We start from the raw sequence: 17,631 nt of genomic DNA on the forward strand, positions 1-17,631 counted from the left end.
AGCTGCTGCAGCCAAAGCCCCTGTAGCTGCTGCCTGACTTAGGCCTAAACCTAATGTATTGAGATTATATCCATAGCTGGCTAATGTATTAAGTGCAGAGGTGATGGCCACCAGGTCATTGCCTGTAAAGCCAGATAAAACTGCTGGAAAGGCTGCCACTCCAGCAAGGTTAGCATGTCCTAATAGCCCTGCAGCAGCTGCAGCAGTTGGTAACACTTCAGCAGTGTTTGCATAAGGAGATCCGGTTGGATTGGAATTGGCCACTGGACCTGTGACATTGGCATAACTGATATTGAGACAGCTGCCACTCTGTGGATCCTCTTGTATCTTCTGGATGATAAGTTCAACAGCTTTTCGGTTTTGTTCAGGTTCTCCACTCACAGTGACAACCCTCTCTTGCAAGTTGATCCCATCAGGTTTCTGGGAAAGCTGTACCCAAGCCCCTGACTGCTCCATTATAGCCTTCACTGTAGCACCTCCCTTCCCTATTATCAGACCTGCTGTGCTGTTGGGAACTATAATCTTTACCTGTAATTGAAAAAAATATATATAAATAATACTTCTGCTTTGTGCATAAACACTATAATATTTTTGCTACCCTATAAAAGGAAGGAAAAGAATGAAGCAAGTTAGTTACCATGTTTTTAAAAGAAAGGGTTAAAAAAATTAAAAAGAAATACAGCTCATAATGCTTTTTAATGCTCTGCATGTTTCAAATGTAAAATATGAAGAATTAAAGGTAAAATAACAGGGAAATAATTTTTATCATTCTCCCACAGAAAATACTGCTTTCAGCATAGTACAGTTCAGACCAAAAGATTAAGCAAATGCAGCTATTATATTCACATGGAAAGATTATCTTAGATTGTATCAAACTGAGTATTTTCATGATTCCTCTCTTTCCAGGCTAACGTAGCAAAACAATTTCTTTGGGAAAATTTGTCAGAAATTCTTTACCTTCCTTTAAAAACATCTATAGTAGCAATATTTAAAAAACAAATCAAAACAAAAAAAACAAACAAAAAAAAATTAAAAAAGAAAGAAAGAAAGAAACAGAACAAACCAAAACCAAACCAAACCAAAAACCACAACCGAAACAACATTTGGTTAAACCATGGACAGATGAAATAGCTGGTCTTGAACAGGACATGATCTTGATTCTTTAACCTGCGACCCACATCACTGTATGGAAATTCATTATTTGATACAGTGTATTATTATTATTCAGCCTATAGAAATTAAATTCAACAGGAAAGAGTATTTAAGAGCTGAGATTTTGAGAGAATAAAACATGGCATTTGTACATCTAAAAAGTTTACCAAATGGCTTCAAACAAAGGTTATTTACCTATAAATCCTACCTTTCCTTCTGTTTAAACAAGTTTCAAACTGACACAACATAATTAATGCCAATGAAAGTATTATCTATTGACTTACTACTGTGAGTGAAGAATGATGCCCAGGATAAAAATTCAATATTTATACATATTTTTCATAGCTTTTGTTTTTGATATACATTTTATAAATGTATAATATATCAAAGTTTTAACATATAGTCTATTTTAAGACATTGATTTAATATAATGTTCTATTTTATGAAAGTTTTGTTTTTAGTACTTTAGTGTTCAGATATCCATTCATCCCAGTTTTGTGGAATATGTGTAAGGGCAACACCTTTCAGTCCTGTCACCAAAATACTATCTAAAGTCTTAGCAATAAATCAATATAAAATACAGTTAAATATTATTAATAATATTCTCTTTTTACTGCCTCATTATAAAGTCAAACTAATTGCAAATAAAAAAATATGCCCTAGATATAAGTTTTTTTAAGGCTAAAAAAGGATTAGATATTTTCAATGGTTATGTTAGCATGAAAATCATATCTTTGAGAATCCAGCATACTAGAAACTTGAGAAACATTTATGTTTTCCACTTACACCATATGTACATTAAAAATAATAATATACCATACTGTATTTTGCACTGAATTGTTTTAAATTATATACATAACTTTTAATTTCTTCAGAATTTCATTGATGTCAAAATAGAACATGTTCTATAGAACAAACAAAAAAATTATCAGGTGCTGACTTATTCTAAAGGCAACTTTAAAGTAGAGTATTGAAAAAAATTTAGTCCACTCATATATTAAATAATCTTATAAAAACAAACATCACTGTATATATACTTAAATACATAATGAAATATTTTATATATATTTGTAGGCAGACTTAGTTTTAATTCAGGACAAGTCCCAGTAATTTTAAACTTAGTTCAAGGTATTTGGTAATTTTAAGGCAACCTTTTTAGTTTTCTTATCATAAAAAGAAAGAAAGAAAGAAACAATTCTTAGTTTTGATTAGATATTTCAGTTCTAGATACAAAATATATGAACTAATTTCTAAATAGAAGAATTTTCCAGATTTTTGCAAATCATTTTCTGGGGGGTGTGGGGTTTTGTTTGTTTTTGGTTTTGGGTTTGTTTTGGTCTTGGTTGTTTTGTCTTATTTTACTTTTTTTCTTAACACGTCAAAAATGGCACTGCACAGCTTTCATTATTATGGTTTTGTGCTGCAGACTATAGAAAACATTTCCTTGCCTCCACTGGTTTAAGATATACTAACACGTTCTGTGGGAGATTTCGATAAGCAATGTGCATAGTTCTGATCAAGTCAGGCATAAGTGCTTATGTAAATTTAAGTGAAAAACCTAAAAACATAAGAAAGCACAAAAAAACACACTCTCATAACCACACATATGATTGGAGAAGTAAAAAGAATATTTAATGCCAGGGCAGTATTGTTGTACCTGTAATATCATAGTTAGACATGCAGCATAGGAAAATCCAGATTACTGTTATACAGCTGGGATCATTCTAAAGGATGGGTGTAGTAAAATAAAGCAGTGGCTTAATTCAGCCACAAAATTAAAAAGGAATGCTTCTCTATGCAACAAGAAATATTTTCTCAACAGGAAACTGGTACTTTTATCACTGGACCCACAAAAGTTCATTAGGTTCAGCACTAACAGCTTTAGTTACTCAGCAAAATTATCTGCCTAATCAGAGGAAAGATAAAGAATAATCTTCTCCTTACTCATCCACTCCCTCCATGTCCAGGCATGTTTTTGTATTTAGCACTACAAACAACATAAAAATTATGATGCATTTTGAAAAAAAACCCAAAAACTTTAATGTGCTGGATTTACTCATGATTTTCTGCTTCAGAAATAAATAAATATACCCTTTGCTAAATATCTGACTTAGAAACAGACTATTGTTTCTTTCATGGGCAACTCTCTTAAATGGTATTTGTTTAGAAATATAACGATAATACCCTTTCAAATACAACCCCTGCCATGGTGAGTATTTCACATATTTAAATATAGGACATCTTTTAAAAATATATATGCATTAAATAATTAGATAGCATGCCTCTATTTTAGATTAGGACAAAAACATTACATTCCAGTGAAAATTCAGTTTGAACAAAACATAAATGTATCTGTACTCATTTTACTTAAAATGTAAACAATCCTGCTCTCCTTGAAATGAAGAGCAACATTTGTATTATTTTGAGATATTCAGCTGTAACATTCTTGTATTTGTGACAGCTAATTTAAATTTTTATTTAAAAATTTAGATAATTATTTTTATAAGCAAAACATATTTAGGTTTTTTTTATTTAGGAGTATTATTCTTGCAATCAATTTGTAAATCTCTATCTATTTCTTTTATTCACTAATTCTTTCCCTTGTTTATACAAGGGATATCAACTCGTTATGGCAAACATTGGTTGTGTTGTATAATAATGCAGTATCTAACAAATGAGATAGATCACAGTGATCTAGGTGCCAGTAGAAAATAAATACTGCAAACAATTTTACTTCTTTTTCTCTTGAAGCCTGCGGTCCAAACGGTCACTAAGTTAAAAGGTATATAATGAAAAAAAAAAATTCAGAAATTGAAAAATCAAATATTATCTATTTGGTTTTGTTACCTGCATGACCACCATTAAAAAAAAAAAGAAAGAAAAAAAGTACTTAACTCCTTGTCTGTCAGGGAAATTGGACAGTGCACTTATTTTCTTTTTACAGATAACAGGTTCAGAAACTGATTTGGATGCAGAAATGAGAAACCTAACTGCTACCCAAAATAAGTGCTCTGAGCTATCCAATAAAGGTATCTCTCACTATGCAGGAAGATTAGGTTTCCAGGTTAATGTGTATGCTCCTGGCTATATCCAAATTTTTGCTGCAAAAAGGAGAGTGAGTATCTAAGGCAATAATGAACGTATTCTTACATATGCATAAGAATAAGCACATGTGTAATTTATTTTGTTCAAGAGCTGTAAGAAGGAAAAAAAGGAAGAAACAACCTTTATTTCATGTCAAATAGATTTTATAAAAATTAAGGACTGCAATTATGACATTTGTTTACTCACAAAGCAAATTAATTACTTCCACAGGCATCACTCTCATCCTATCTGCATCAGCATAAGTTCAAAATCAGGCTAAAAAAGTCTAATACTTCTTACCCCAAGTCATTCAATTATAACAAATAATAATTACAGAAACAAAGTAATTTCTCTGTGCAAATTTTCAGTGAAACATGACTGTGTCTTTAAAAGCCTTGACAAAAGTCAAAGAAACTTGGGGCATAAGAAGGGCTAGAACCAGAGAGCAGCAGTTTGCTGCCCTCAGTTCCCAATGAAATCTGTAGAGATTTGATGCAATTCTGCCCTTTAGAGGAAGAGGATTGGTACTTAAGGGATCTCAACCACTGCGTGCAGACACAATTCAAACTGCTTTTAACTTTTGCCACATGAATAGCTCATATGAATCCTCAATCCTGCATCAGTTAATTCCCCAAACCTTTTCCATTTATTGACAATCCACCTGCAGAATCCCATGCTGCATTCATATATCGAATCAGAATTGCCTAAAGTCCTCTGATTTACCAAAGTGAGAGCCCTGACTCAGTTAAGTGAGAATAGCATCTAGTGTGGAATGCCAGATGTTGGGTGATTATGCTCTGCCACTTCTCATCCTCCCCAGTGCTGCACAGGGATAATCTGCACTGAGCAGCTATGAATGCATATGAATACATGCTAAATATTGCCATGGGAAGAAGAACCATGACCAAATCTGCACTACTTCCCACTTCGTGTCTTCCCAGTTCTTATTCCTGCTCCTCTCATGTAAAGACTTCCAACTACCCATAGTAAAGCTCCCACCTTTCACTTTTCTACTGCTTTACTTCTTTGCCCTCCTCTGACAATATGTGGTCTGGTTATAAAATCACTTCTCAGAGTCTCTGGAACTCGGGGGATGGCAATCACAAACTCACACCATACATGAGAGCCAGCTAATACAAAGTCTATGCTGATAAATGTAGTGGAAGGATGAAATGCAGGCTAGATAGCAAGAATTAGCACTTTATATGGCTGCTACACCAATTAGAGAAGCTGTGTGTTAAGAAAGTTGAAAAAAATGGTTTTAGGTTTCAAGTTTCACATGCTGGCATGACACATGCCTGCACTAAATTACACCAGAAGAGAAATATTACTGATTGTACAAAATAGCATCAAAACTGGGAAAAAACAAATGCAACAATTCTACTGCGGAAATATTTAAATGTATCAGCCTCTGTTTATTCCACCTCACAAAAGTGTTTCTAAGAGATTGCACAGAGATTAATGAACCAAGGATCTTTTTTATCTATTATTCAGCTTTCTTTTCTCCTCTTTTATTTTCAACAGTGTGATTATAAATCATTCCATGAATTTTCTGTAACAGTTGTTCTCTTTCCTTCTATTAAATCTTTCCACTACTTGTCTAATGTCAGTTTATTTTTTCTTAACAGGAAAACACTTTACAGAAAAGATTCCATCTAACCTAACAAATTCATCCAATTTGTCACAATTCTACATTTTAGCCTCTAAAGCAAATAACTGCATTTCCTTAAAATTGTAAATTGCTACATTCTATTTCATACCTTTTTCTATCTTTTTATGTCTTCTTACTCATCAATTATTTTAAACTCTTTAAAATTCCCTCTGGCCTCTGAATTCTATGTCTGAAAATTGAATGGAATTTCTCTCAATATTTTCAGTATCTCTGGATTGGATTCCATATTGGATTCATGTATGTGCTGAAACATGAATTTACTTTTTCAAAAGTGAACTGAACTAATTCTTGATTGCTCAGTTCCAGATCATACATTTTGGCTTCAGAGAAAATTTTTAGAAGGAACGGAGACGTGTTTTGGAGACATTTTCCTAATAGTCCACTTGATACTTATTTAAAAAATACACATATATACATAAAAAGCAAAGCAGTTCTTCGTAAATTTAGCTAGATCATCATGTAAATAAACCTAGACCCTAAATTGTCATCTTCCCTGACTATGTTTAAATTCTGTAAATGTCATTCCAATTTACTTTCTCTCTTTCCATAAAAGAACATCTAGAACTAAAATACTGTGTGAACAAGTGCAATGGATTACAGGAAGAGATTAGCTGCTACTTTGTTCCTCAATATAATGCACTTTTCCTACTCATGTTTGTGTTAATAAGATTTACTTCTCATCACAAGCAGTACATATATTTGTAGTATTCCCTTCATAAATGTTGCCTGCAATTATTTCAAGATGAATATAATTTTGCACCTTCCCTGCATTGCCTATTTGTGGTATTTCTGACTTCATAATTACAGTTGCTTTCAAGACAATTCAAGGTTAACTTAATCCATTCAAAAAATATTGCAACTTTGTGTTTTGTCTCAATCACACTAGATTATTACAAATATAATACATTGACAGAGCAAAATCTAAGATGTTTGGTTTTATCTGCTGGTACACTGCAGAAGGAATTTGGTCTGATACTGACGCTAAAAAGTGTTTATTTTTCTGCAGTTCCTAGACCTCCTTCCTCTCTCAGCTGAGGTTGCATTTATCATTTCATTTCAGTCTCAAAAACTATCATGCAATAGAAACCTAACTTCAACTTAAATACAAGGGGACAATTTACATCTGAAATCACAAGGCTTAGAAAGTTGGAACTAAGGAGGAGAAATATTTACTAGAGATAAGACTGTGTAAGGATGTTTTGCACAAATTGCTCTTTTGGCTTAAATCAATACTATTTTTCAATTAGCATTTGATATTAAACCTTGACTCTTTGAGGCACTTAAAAAAGTCACTCCCACTTCTTTTAGTAACTGCCTAATTACAATTCTGCCCACTTTAAAGTATGAACATTAAGATTTTTCTTTCATGCTTTTAACTAAAGATGTAATTTGGAATGCAAATTTCTCACAGCAAGGAGCTAGCAAATCATGTTTAAAGAAACAAGAAAAATATTCTCTGGTGCCTGCTTTAGTTACCCTTCTGTCACCAGTGTGTGTAGGCTCTAACTCATAAATAGAAAGGCTTCTTCTCTCAAAAACAGAATATGTGCACAGCCAAGTTGTGTACACAGAAAGAATAATTGCTAAAACAGTGTTGGTAATACAGGTGGTTGATTTTATAAGATTATCTGGTCCTGAAGAAAGTATTATTAAAATTTTACACTCACATATGCACACATAAAATTCTGAGTAGTTTCATAAGTATCCCTCAAGAAAACATGATTCAAAACCGTGGGAATGGAGTAAACCAACTCCTCCATGAATTTTCTATGATACATAGTTTTAATAACATAGAGAAGAAACTTAACTTTTCTAATTTTTTTCTCAGTAGCATAAAAACAAAATTCCATATTTAATGCATGAATGTTTCATGAGTTTCAAATTACATTTGCAAAGAAGTGTAATGTATTTTGAGAAGCTTCATTTATACTTTTCACTCTTTTATAATTAAAAAATGAAAAAATGAGCTGGTTACATACTAAATTACACAAGAGAAAAAATGAATAGATTTTTACTCAGTTGCAGAGAATGCAGTATACATAGAAAATTAGACATCCATATTGGCTCTGCTGTTGTTCAGATGAAACATTTTTAAAGGGACAGAAAGCAAGAATACTAACAGCTCTGTCCAGTATTGCTTAAAACCTTCAGTGATGGTAGAATGTTAACCCTATTCTCTATTTAAAATCACCATAGTTTCCTCTCCCCCCATCTAAAATTTCCCTTTTTTTCTTCTTTCTTATATAATTTGTTGCATGGTGTTCTATGAACACCTGCCAGCACTCCACAGAGTCAAGGATGGGTTTCAAAAATGCATGAATATTTACAGAACTATTAAGTATAGCAATTTGGGATACTTCTAACTGAAAGAAACTATATATAATGTAATTTCATTACTGGAATTGCTGAAAAAAACTACTTCTCAATACAATATAATTGACCTAAAATGTAGATAATGTACATTATTTTAAAACCAAATACACCTCACTGATGGTATCACTAAAAAAACTCCCACTGTTTTACATTAGATGGGATCTAACTTATGAACTCATAAAACTCACTTCAGTTTCAAAAGTTAATTATCTTCTTGACAGACAGAGGGGCAAAGTGGGTGCATCCCTTTTCTTTATGCTTTTCCAGTCACAGATCTGTAGATGTTACTTTGGCTACTGATAGCTATTACCTCCTTGTCCAAAGAAGCATTGCACTGGTTGCTTTCCTGGCAAAGCTTCAGAAGGTAAATACATAAATGAATAGGACATTTCTGCACTCCTCAAGAGAATCCTTTAAAGACTGACTGCATGCACGAGCTTTACAGGTACTCCCCAGTAGCAGATAATAAACTTGCTCTCAATGACATGCTGTATTTTAACAAGAAAACTTGCACTTGAGGAGAAGCAATCATTGGAAGAAATCCTATGGCTTACACATACAAGAAATTTGCTAAGATGTTAATAACAAATCTTGGACAGACAATAAGCAGAAACCTAGGAATCAATTTTCCATTGACTTCCAGGAGACTAGTTATTTATTTATTTATTTATCTATTTAGTGGTTATGGACCTGCAAGTCTAAGAGAAAACTGAGAGTATTTTTTAAATAACCCTTTGACTGGAGTACCAGTTTTCAAGATGCACTGTTAACATTACAAAGCATCATAGCCTATCAGAAGTGCACAGTTTTCAGTATAAACTTGGATAAACATGGCTAGTATACATGATTATGTTCTTCTAAAAGTATCAGTGCAAAAAATTACATGCATTAGGTATGTCATTTAATTAAATTCAGAGGGAAGAATAGCCAATAGAAATGTGCTAAGGGACTTGCTATTTCCCTGTCAATGACACTTTTCATTGAAATTGACTAAAACTTGAAACCTTGAAAAAAATAAACCCTGGATATTAGAAATACATTGAGATTTTTATGTTTTGACATTGCTGGCCAGATCACATTATTTTAACAGCATGCTAAACTTTTTCTAAATTAATTTAGGATTCAAATCCAAATATGAAATAATGTTTCAGCATTACTGGTAAGAATACTGAAAATCAGTCTCTGGAAACCACGTTTAAAATTAATCTATCTATCTATAGGACTGACAGGACAAAAGAAGGCTAAGAGTTTTATTTTGTTTTCAGACGATCTTTGCTACAGTTGATTTCTACAAGATATGTAGCACAGTAATTAAGGAATCATTTGGCAATTCAGAACAAAATTTAAGTTATCAACTATATATCATCATGTGCAGGAAACCTCTCTTTTAAAATATGTGGAATTAAGGTGAATCAGCAGGACCATTTCAATTCTATGGCATGGAAAATAAGGATTTATTATGACCATTAAAAAAGGGGTGTTTCTTTCTTGCTCAATGCTCTTTGAGATCCTTTTGTGGGAGGCCAAAAGAGGGAGTTTGATCATCAGCGGAAGAAACTTTATGGTTACTCATATCAACAGGTTTGCAATTCCCAAAGGAAGTGGGTAAAGTGCTCTGAAAATATGACAGTCGTTAGTCCCTTTCTTAAAATACACTATTTCAATATTTTCATGCTTACAAATAGTCCTCAATTTTGCTATCACAGTTATCATATTCTGATATTTTGAAAATTGAAGTTTTAAGTGAGAATCTCTGGGATTGAAAAAAATGGTAGATATTGAAAGGAGGTAAAGTGCAACTAGCAGAATGTGTTTTGTCTAAATGAATGCCTTTGAGTTTTCATGACCATAAAATAAAATAATGATACTAAACCCTAACATTCCCCCCCCCTACATTATTTGCAATTAAAATTCTGGGGTAATTATTCTGTTCTCCATAAAAAGACAGGGGAGACACACATGAATTAAAACCCTTGTGGTAACACTATTAATATCTCAGGTCCACGAAAATAAGAGCATATTTATTCTTCTTTTCCCCTACAGATAGTTTTGTATAGCTTTGTGGTGTTTTTCATTATAAAAAAATTAAAAAGGAAAAATGGCACAAAGCTAATGACCACATTTTTCCTAAAAATTATATAAATACAATTTTTCTTATAAGTTTTTTTCTGAAAATATCCATTTTGCTTTAGATATAAACACATAAGATGGAAGAGCCGAATAGCTTCTAGAAGGAGGAATATTTTAAACATGTTATCTAACTAAACACAACAATTAAAAAAACAAAACAAAAAACACCACTAAACAAAACAACAAAAGACCTCCTTACCATTCCCACAGACATGCAATTTAATAGAAAAACTTAAAGAAAGGTGAATAAGTGAAGCTAATCCAAACCTATCTGACTATATATCACTACTGTAGACACTTTTATATGCACACACAGTACTGTACTTATAAATATATACTGCTAAATAAGAGTGCCTAATGCTTGGTTTACTTTTAAGTAGAAGCAGTCCTCTTGCACTGAGTATCTAGTGCAGAGCTTCAGCTCAGGTAGAGTACAGAAGCTACTTATTCAGCAGTGACTCTTTAAATCATATTTTTGCAATTCAGCTGATTTTAAAAACAATAAGAAAAAACAAACCCAAATGAGTCCATATGAAAGATATGGACATATTTTTACTCTCTACAGACACAATGAGTGGAGATCCCACTTCCTCCCAGGTCCATCATGTCTCCCAGCTGCAACCATGTCAAAAATAAGTCTGATGCACAGACCAAATGAAAGATGTTCTTATTTCAAAATCTAGGTATAAAACCTACAGTCTGTTACAAAATTATTTCAAGGGACTTCCCAACCTTTCTTGGAAACTAGATTTCTGCTCTTAACAATATTAGGTAATCTAAATAATATAACTTTGTCTGAGAAGTATCTTCCATATCCAGTCTATATTTAATTACACATATAAAGGTAAGACAAGACTGAACAGGGCATTTTTAATGGTACATCTTGGCATAGCCCGGCACCAGTTTTGCACATGTACTTTTACTCAAAGATCACAAAATTAGGGTAAAATGAAAGATAAAACTTACACTATCATCAACCAATATGCATAAAATAAATATGGTGGAATAAAGATGACTGAGAGGGAAATCTGACTTCTGCAAAATGCATCTGGTCCATCTAGACGAACTAACAAGATTAACAGCACCAAGGGTTATGGTTACTTTGAACCCCTGGCTTTGCAATAGACAACAAGCAGCAGAAGCTTGATCATCTCTGTAGTAAGTAATCCTTAACTAATAAAATAGAATCTTGTGTAGCAAGAACTATTCAATGAAATTCTGAGACACTCATAGATGTCATTTGAAAATTGTTTTCAAATGAGAAAGGGAGGGCAGTTAAACAGAAAGCATTTATATGACCATGTCTCTCTAGGTCATGAAAAACAGTAATTATTAGAAATTTTAATTACAAAAAGGAAATAAGTTTCCTTAGTGTGGTTTCCCCAATGGTTGGATGGATAGGCAGCCACATACAAGTACTGTTGTCACTTCTGGGCTCCTCACTTCAAGAAAGAGCATGTCCAGAGAAGGGTAAAGAAGCTGGTGAGGTGTCTGGAGAGTGAGTCCTATGTGGAGCAGCTGAGGGAGCCCAGAGAAATGGAGGTCCAGGGGAGACCTTATTGCTCTCTACAACTCCCTGGAAGAGGGCTGCAGTGAGGTGGGAGGTCGGCCTCCTCTCCCAGGCAGCTGGTGACAGGACAAGAGGAAATGGCCTCAAGCTGTTCCAGGGGAAGTTCAGGCTGGACATGAGAAGGAATTTCTTCACAGAAAGGGTAATTAAATGTTGGAATGAACAGTCCAGGGAGGTGGTGGAGTCACCACCCCTGGAGGTGTTCAATGACTAGAGGTGGGACTTAGTGACAAGGTCTGGTTGACAAGGTGGTGTTACATCATCATCTGGACTTGAAGATGTCAGAAGTTTTTTTCCAAGCTAATTGATTTTGAGATTCTGTGATGTCTCCAAACTTCATAAGCAATGCTACAGGACTCCATAGCTCTCTAATGCTAATAGAGTCTTCTGACAATTCAATACAAAATCTTCTTCTCAGAGCCTGATGTTCTGTCTCTAAGAAGGATCAGAGAACAGCATAAGGCAAAATCAATCTGTAGGTCTCAGGAAATATATCATTAATTGCAAATAAGTTATTTAGTAACAACAAGTAGTTGGCTGATTTAGAATTTAACATTCACCCCAGCTGATTCATATCTGTAGTTTAGAAGTATTGGTTAACTTCTTGGTTAATTCTTGCAAACTTGCAGTATATGTGTTTAACCAAGATAGCCACAAGGAGACCAGAAGTAACTGCTGCCATGGCAAAAAGAAAATACTGGAATAAGTGGAGACAAGAAGTTACCAATTACCGGAGTTAGCAGAAGCAAAACGTTTGATAGGTGCTAACTGAAGTCATTTATCAAAGTCAACTTAGCTTGTAAAAAATCCCTGTAATTGCAAGAGACAGGTGAAGGAACAACTGCATCCTCCTTGTTAAATGTGAAGATCCTGGATTTAGATCATACACACATAACTCAGTAGGAAAACCATATATATTTATTGTTAAACCACGTATTTGCAAATCATATTGTTTCCATACATCTGTACTCTGGGTTATATTTCTCATACAATGGGAGACAAATTTCATTAAGGTAAAGTATCTGTAGACAGGCACTAGGCATTGGCAATACTTCAATATAGGTAACTTGCACCTACTAATAATTTTGTGTAGCTAATAAGATCACAAAAATGTTCATGTGGGAAAAAAAAATTATTCTTCATGCAAACTAAGGCTGTGGGGCACAAATATGGCTGTATTTACACATTTACATTACCTGTTTTTATACCTATATTACCAATGTGTAGTACTGTGTGCATTAACATGGAAAAATATCTTATACAGAGTAAAGTTGAAGGAAGCATCTGAGTAAATTTGATTTAAATATCTCTTAAAGACACAATGCAAAATAATTTGCATCTAACTCTTGCCCTGATTTCAACTCTTATGCATACTATACACACATTCTCCTTCTTCAACAGCTGAGAATTTATTTTTATTTTAGACAAAAGGTACTGAAACATATGAAAAGAAAACAATGAAAAAATGAAAGAGCTCTCTCAAAAATGAGACAGAGGTAAGGAAATCAATAGATTTACTAATCCTTTTTGATGTCACAATACATTTGTCCCTTTTTTCTATTTAACAAATATTCACTGTGATCCTTTTTACGGTAAAAACTCTTTTTAGACAGAGTTCAATAAATGCATTATAAATTATTCTAATTTCACTTAAATTCATGTTTCAAAACATAAGTTTTTGTCCTATCAAAGCTGCAGTCTTCTCCTTTTCTTACCCTGATTCACCTGTGTTCCTATTAATGTAAGGTAGGCATAACTTCCAGTTTACTTTGAAATTGATGCAGTAAAGATAACCATCAGAGTACACACAGACATTGTGTACAGCCAATCAGTCTTTTCTGTGACTGCTAATGTAATGTGTATCATTTATTATCTAATTAATTATGACATAATTAAAGCAGAAATTCCTACAAAACAGCCTCTTAATTGTTGGCATATAAGTGAAATACGACCTGTGAAATGTCTTTAACAAACAACTGTTATATCCTTCTGTTTCTAAAACAATGTGATAATACTGGTTATAGGCTATATTTACAGTTGTTTTATTAAACATTTTAAATTTGTTTGTGTGAATAAATTTTCTGCAAGGAAGTGATTATCTTTTGACTTGATTGCTCTTTTTTTCCGCATCACTCAATTATACATGTGCACAGGTCTGCAGATCTTAAGGTATTGTATTTTGGTTCAGTACTTTTTACTACAGAATGCCATTAATCATAGCCTAATCTATTTCATGAATTCAGTTTAATTTCATAACTGTAACACTTTAGAAGAGCCCACATGGAGACTGCATTTCAGTATCTCATGGATAGGGGGCAGCTGAGAAGCACTGAGCTAATGTACATTGCTACTTAACAAACATGAAAGAGGAATTTTCACTACAGGGGAAGTGCAGCCTTCCAGAAACTTTAAAGAAATAAAAATCTCAAACATATTTTTCTAACCCCATCCTAATCACAGGTATTAATTTCACTTGAATGAGTAATTTATCATGTAGAAATGTATTACTGTTTGATAATGTAAGGGGAGGGAAAATAGTCCAGTAAGACTTGGATCTCTATGGCTGCATTCCATTCACTGAGCTGCCATTTGAGAATCAGGGGAAAACAGAAGATGAAACAGGCAACAGACCCTCTGTACCCCCAGACTGATACTCTTCAAGACTGCAAAGATTCAAATGTAAATCACTGGCAGGTAACAGACCAGTGAACCCTTAGAGTCGTGATACGACAATAATCGCATTGATCCACTATTTGTAAACTATGCCTCTCAATATCTGCTATTACTTGCAGGAGATCTAATTTACCTTCAGAGGAAAAAACAACTAACTAACCAACCAAACAACCAACCCCAACACAAACCACCAAACCCAAAATCAACAAATATGAAAAAATCTACAAGAATAAAACTAGGGGATAATACTACTGAAAAAGATGCAGTTACACATTGTTTTGATGGAAACTATCTGAAATCTAGGCTGCAATGTTTTAAGCTAAGGTCTCAACAGATGCAGTTAACCTCTGGAAAAGGAAAAATCTCCTACCTTTTATTCCCTAGAGTGCAACATGTCAATCTCCTTCTATGATTTGTATACAAAGAATACTTTTTCACTCAAATCAGGCAGAGACCTACAATAATTGGTGGGTTTCTCTCACATCTATCTATGACTTCCCACATCTGATGAATTCTCAAAACAATGCATCTAGCATTCTGCGTAGCAAAGTGTGGCCCAGCACTATACCTGCAAACAGCTTGTGAAAATGAAAATATTTCAGGTAGCACAAAAATCCCACTTAACTAACAAGCAGGGTCTTCTAGGGCCAGGCCTAATCATGCCTCACTCAACACCTGACAGAAAAATATGGTATTGCCTTTTCTACATTACAGTCTGCTGTACAGAATCTGTCCTGGTGCAAAAGTCAGCTTTACAGTCTCAATGTTTCCTTTCCACATTCTCATACAACCCTTGATCAGATAAATTCTGAACTCCCTAAAAGCCACTAAATTAAATTCCAAATAATTGAAAACGTGGAGTCAAACCTTTATGTGACTGATTACACAGCAGAGAAACAATAAAGTCATCCAGATTTGCATTCTGGAAATTGCTCTGCTCTTCTGTTTTCTCAGGGCTGTTCAAACAGCTAAGAAGGCACTAAGTGACTCTTTGCCTGTATACCTGAGAATATGGTTGGATTTTTCACCCAACAGCAGTTGTGATGAAACAGTACATCTACAATACCAAATCTGAATACTAAGAACTCAAAGTCACAGTTAACATTGGCTGGATCACAGCATAACATGTTGGCAACTTTCACTCTAGCTTATTTGGGATGGAACGTGAACATGTATATACCTGGAATTTGATAAAATACTATTTGTTTTAATTTTGTACTGATAAAGGAATTATACTTAAAATGGAACAAAGAAGTTGAAGAAATTAAACACCCTTTGGCAAAGGACATTTGAAAACCCTTATCCTATTTTGGCAAAAAGAAAAATGTGTATTCTCCAAATTTTGTACATTTAATGATCCTTTTACCTCAGCAGATAGGACCTTTTGTTAGTATGGGCACAGGGAAAAATGCCAAAAGCTATATATCATGTCTACAAATATCCTTAATTGAAAGAACATCTTAAATACAGTGAGGGACTTTTTGAACTCTTAACTCAAATAAGACAAGATTATGATAACCCTACAAGTCTAAACAGAATGCATTCAATCCAAAAAAAGCATTAGCTTTTTATATGTTCACTACAATATATTTTAAAGTGAATAAATCCCATGAAACTCATACGTGTACTTTAAACAGCAATGATCTTAGCATCTAAACTGAAGTGACAATGATTTAAAAATAAATTATTTGAATAAAAAGCAGCCTTCATAAAGTCACACTACAGTAAGATTTTTATGCTTTCTAAATCATCTAAGTCTTCATAAACACACAGTTTTTCTCTCTCTTTTTCTTTTTTTTTAAGCTTTACTTTTATATGCGGGGCTTTTGTTTTGTTTTGGTGTTTTGCCTCCTGATTTTTATCTATGTGGGAAAAAAAATATCTAACAACCAGGAAGAGCTTAAAACATGAGGAGATATTGATTTAAGACATTTATCTGTTTTAATAGAAGGGAATAGTAATTCTTCCCATTACACTGAGAACATATATCTTTTTGAAGGGGGGGATGAAGTCGGAAACTAAGTGATTCTAACTATTATCAAACATGAAATCCAAAGAAGATACATGAACATGGAATCACATTTTTACTTTCAAGACTGCAACTGGCAGGTCATTTATTACATCCCATGAATGATGTGCCAGTAGGATTCAGAGACTCAGCAGTGAGAATCTACATCTTTCCCCATTTCTCAGGAAAGCTCCTGACATTTGTCCTACATTTAAGACAGTAAACAGTGCCCTCATAATTGTTGTGCAGTGGGAGAGGAAAAAAGGAAATGAGTACAGAATATGAACCCAAATTATACTACATATACACACTTGTCCCAAGGGGAAATACTGAAACAGACAATAAGAAGAATAAAATCCCCAAACCGTTTTGCTTATAAGATTTTTTGTTATTTAAACATCTTTATATAATTTAAATATATATTTTAAGGAAACAATGCAAACAAGCATTGAGTTAAAATACTGCAAAATTCAGCAAAATAATGGTTAAAGGACAAAAGAAATATATTACAAGTACTTTATTAACATGAGGGCCAGAAGAAAGTCTACAGTTGGTCCATGGAGGGTAGGTTAATTCTGCTTAGAGTTTAGACATGAAATGAAGGATTCCAGCTGAAAAGAAGCAGGAAAGGTTACATCTAAACCACTGGAACAACTACTGGAATCCTCTCACATGAATAGGAGAATAATTCTTCCTAGCCTTTTGTAGATATACTGTTTCAAAAATCATTTATAATGTGCAATCCACAGTGTGCCATAGGGAACTTGTAATCAGAAAAGGAACTCAGTCTTACTAAACTAAAACTATCTGGTTCACTAAATACTTTAGTCATGGTCTATATAAAACACTGTCTATTAGATAAAGTCTCTTTCAAACAGAATATTAAGTTTGTAGTGTAGAACACTGACAGCATCATCTGTGTAAATAAAATGGTCATATTTATCAGTGACAAATCAGATAGGCTGACAA

At 33.6% G+C, this 17,631-nt stretch overlaps 1 protein-coding gene across 5 annotated transcripts in view; it reads right to left on the reverse strand.

Moving 5' to 3' along the window:
• The window catches only part of NOVA1 (NOVA alternative splicing regulator 1), a 145,541-nt gene that overhangs the window by 6,240 nt on the left and 121,670 nt on the right, over window positions 1–17,631 (reverse strand). For 4 of the 5 annotated variants that reach the window (XM_015630426.2, XM_015630425.2, XM_015630427.2 and 1 more), the window contains one exon: window positions 1–528. This exon is cut by the window's left edge and continues 6,240 nt beyond it. In XM_015630426.2, coding sequence (XP_015485912.1) covers window positions 1–528 — 528 coding nt within the window. Of the gene's footprint in view, window positions 529–3,293; window positions 17,274–17,631 lie in introns of those variants that run through there. The other variant, XM_019006965.2, reaches the window with a different exon arrangement.

The sequence above is a fragment of the Parus major genome, chromosome 5, assembly GCF_001522545.3.
Source record: "Parus major isolate Abel chromosome 5, Parus_major1.1, whole genome shotgun sequence".
Taxonomy (NCBI): Eukaryota; Metazoa; Chordata; class Aves; order Passeriformes; family Paridae; genus Parus; species Parus major.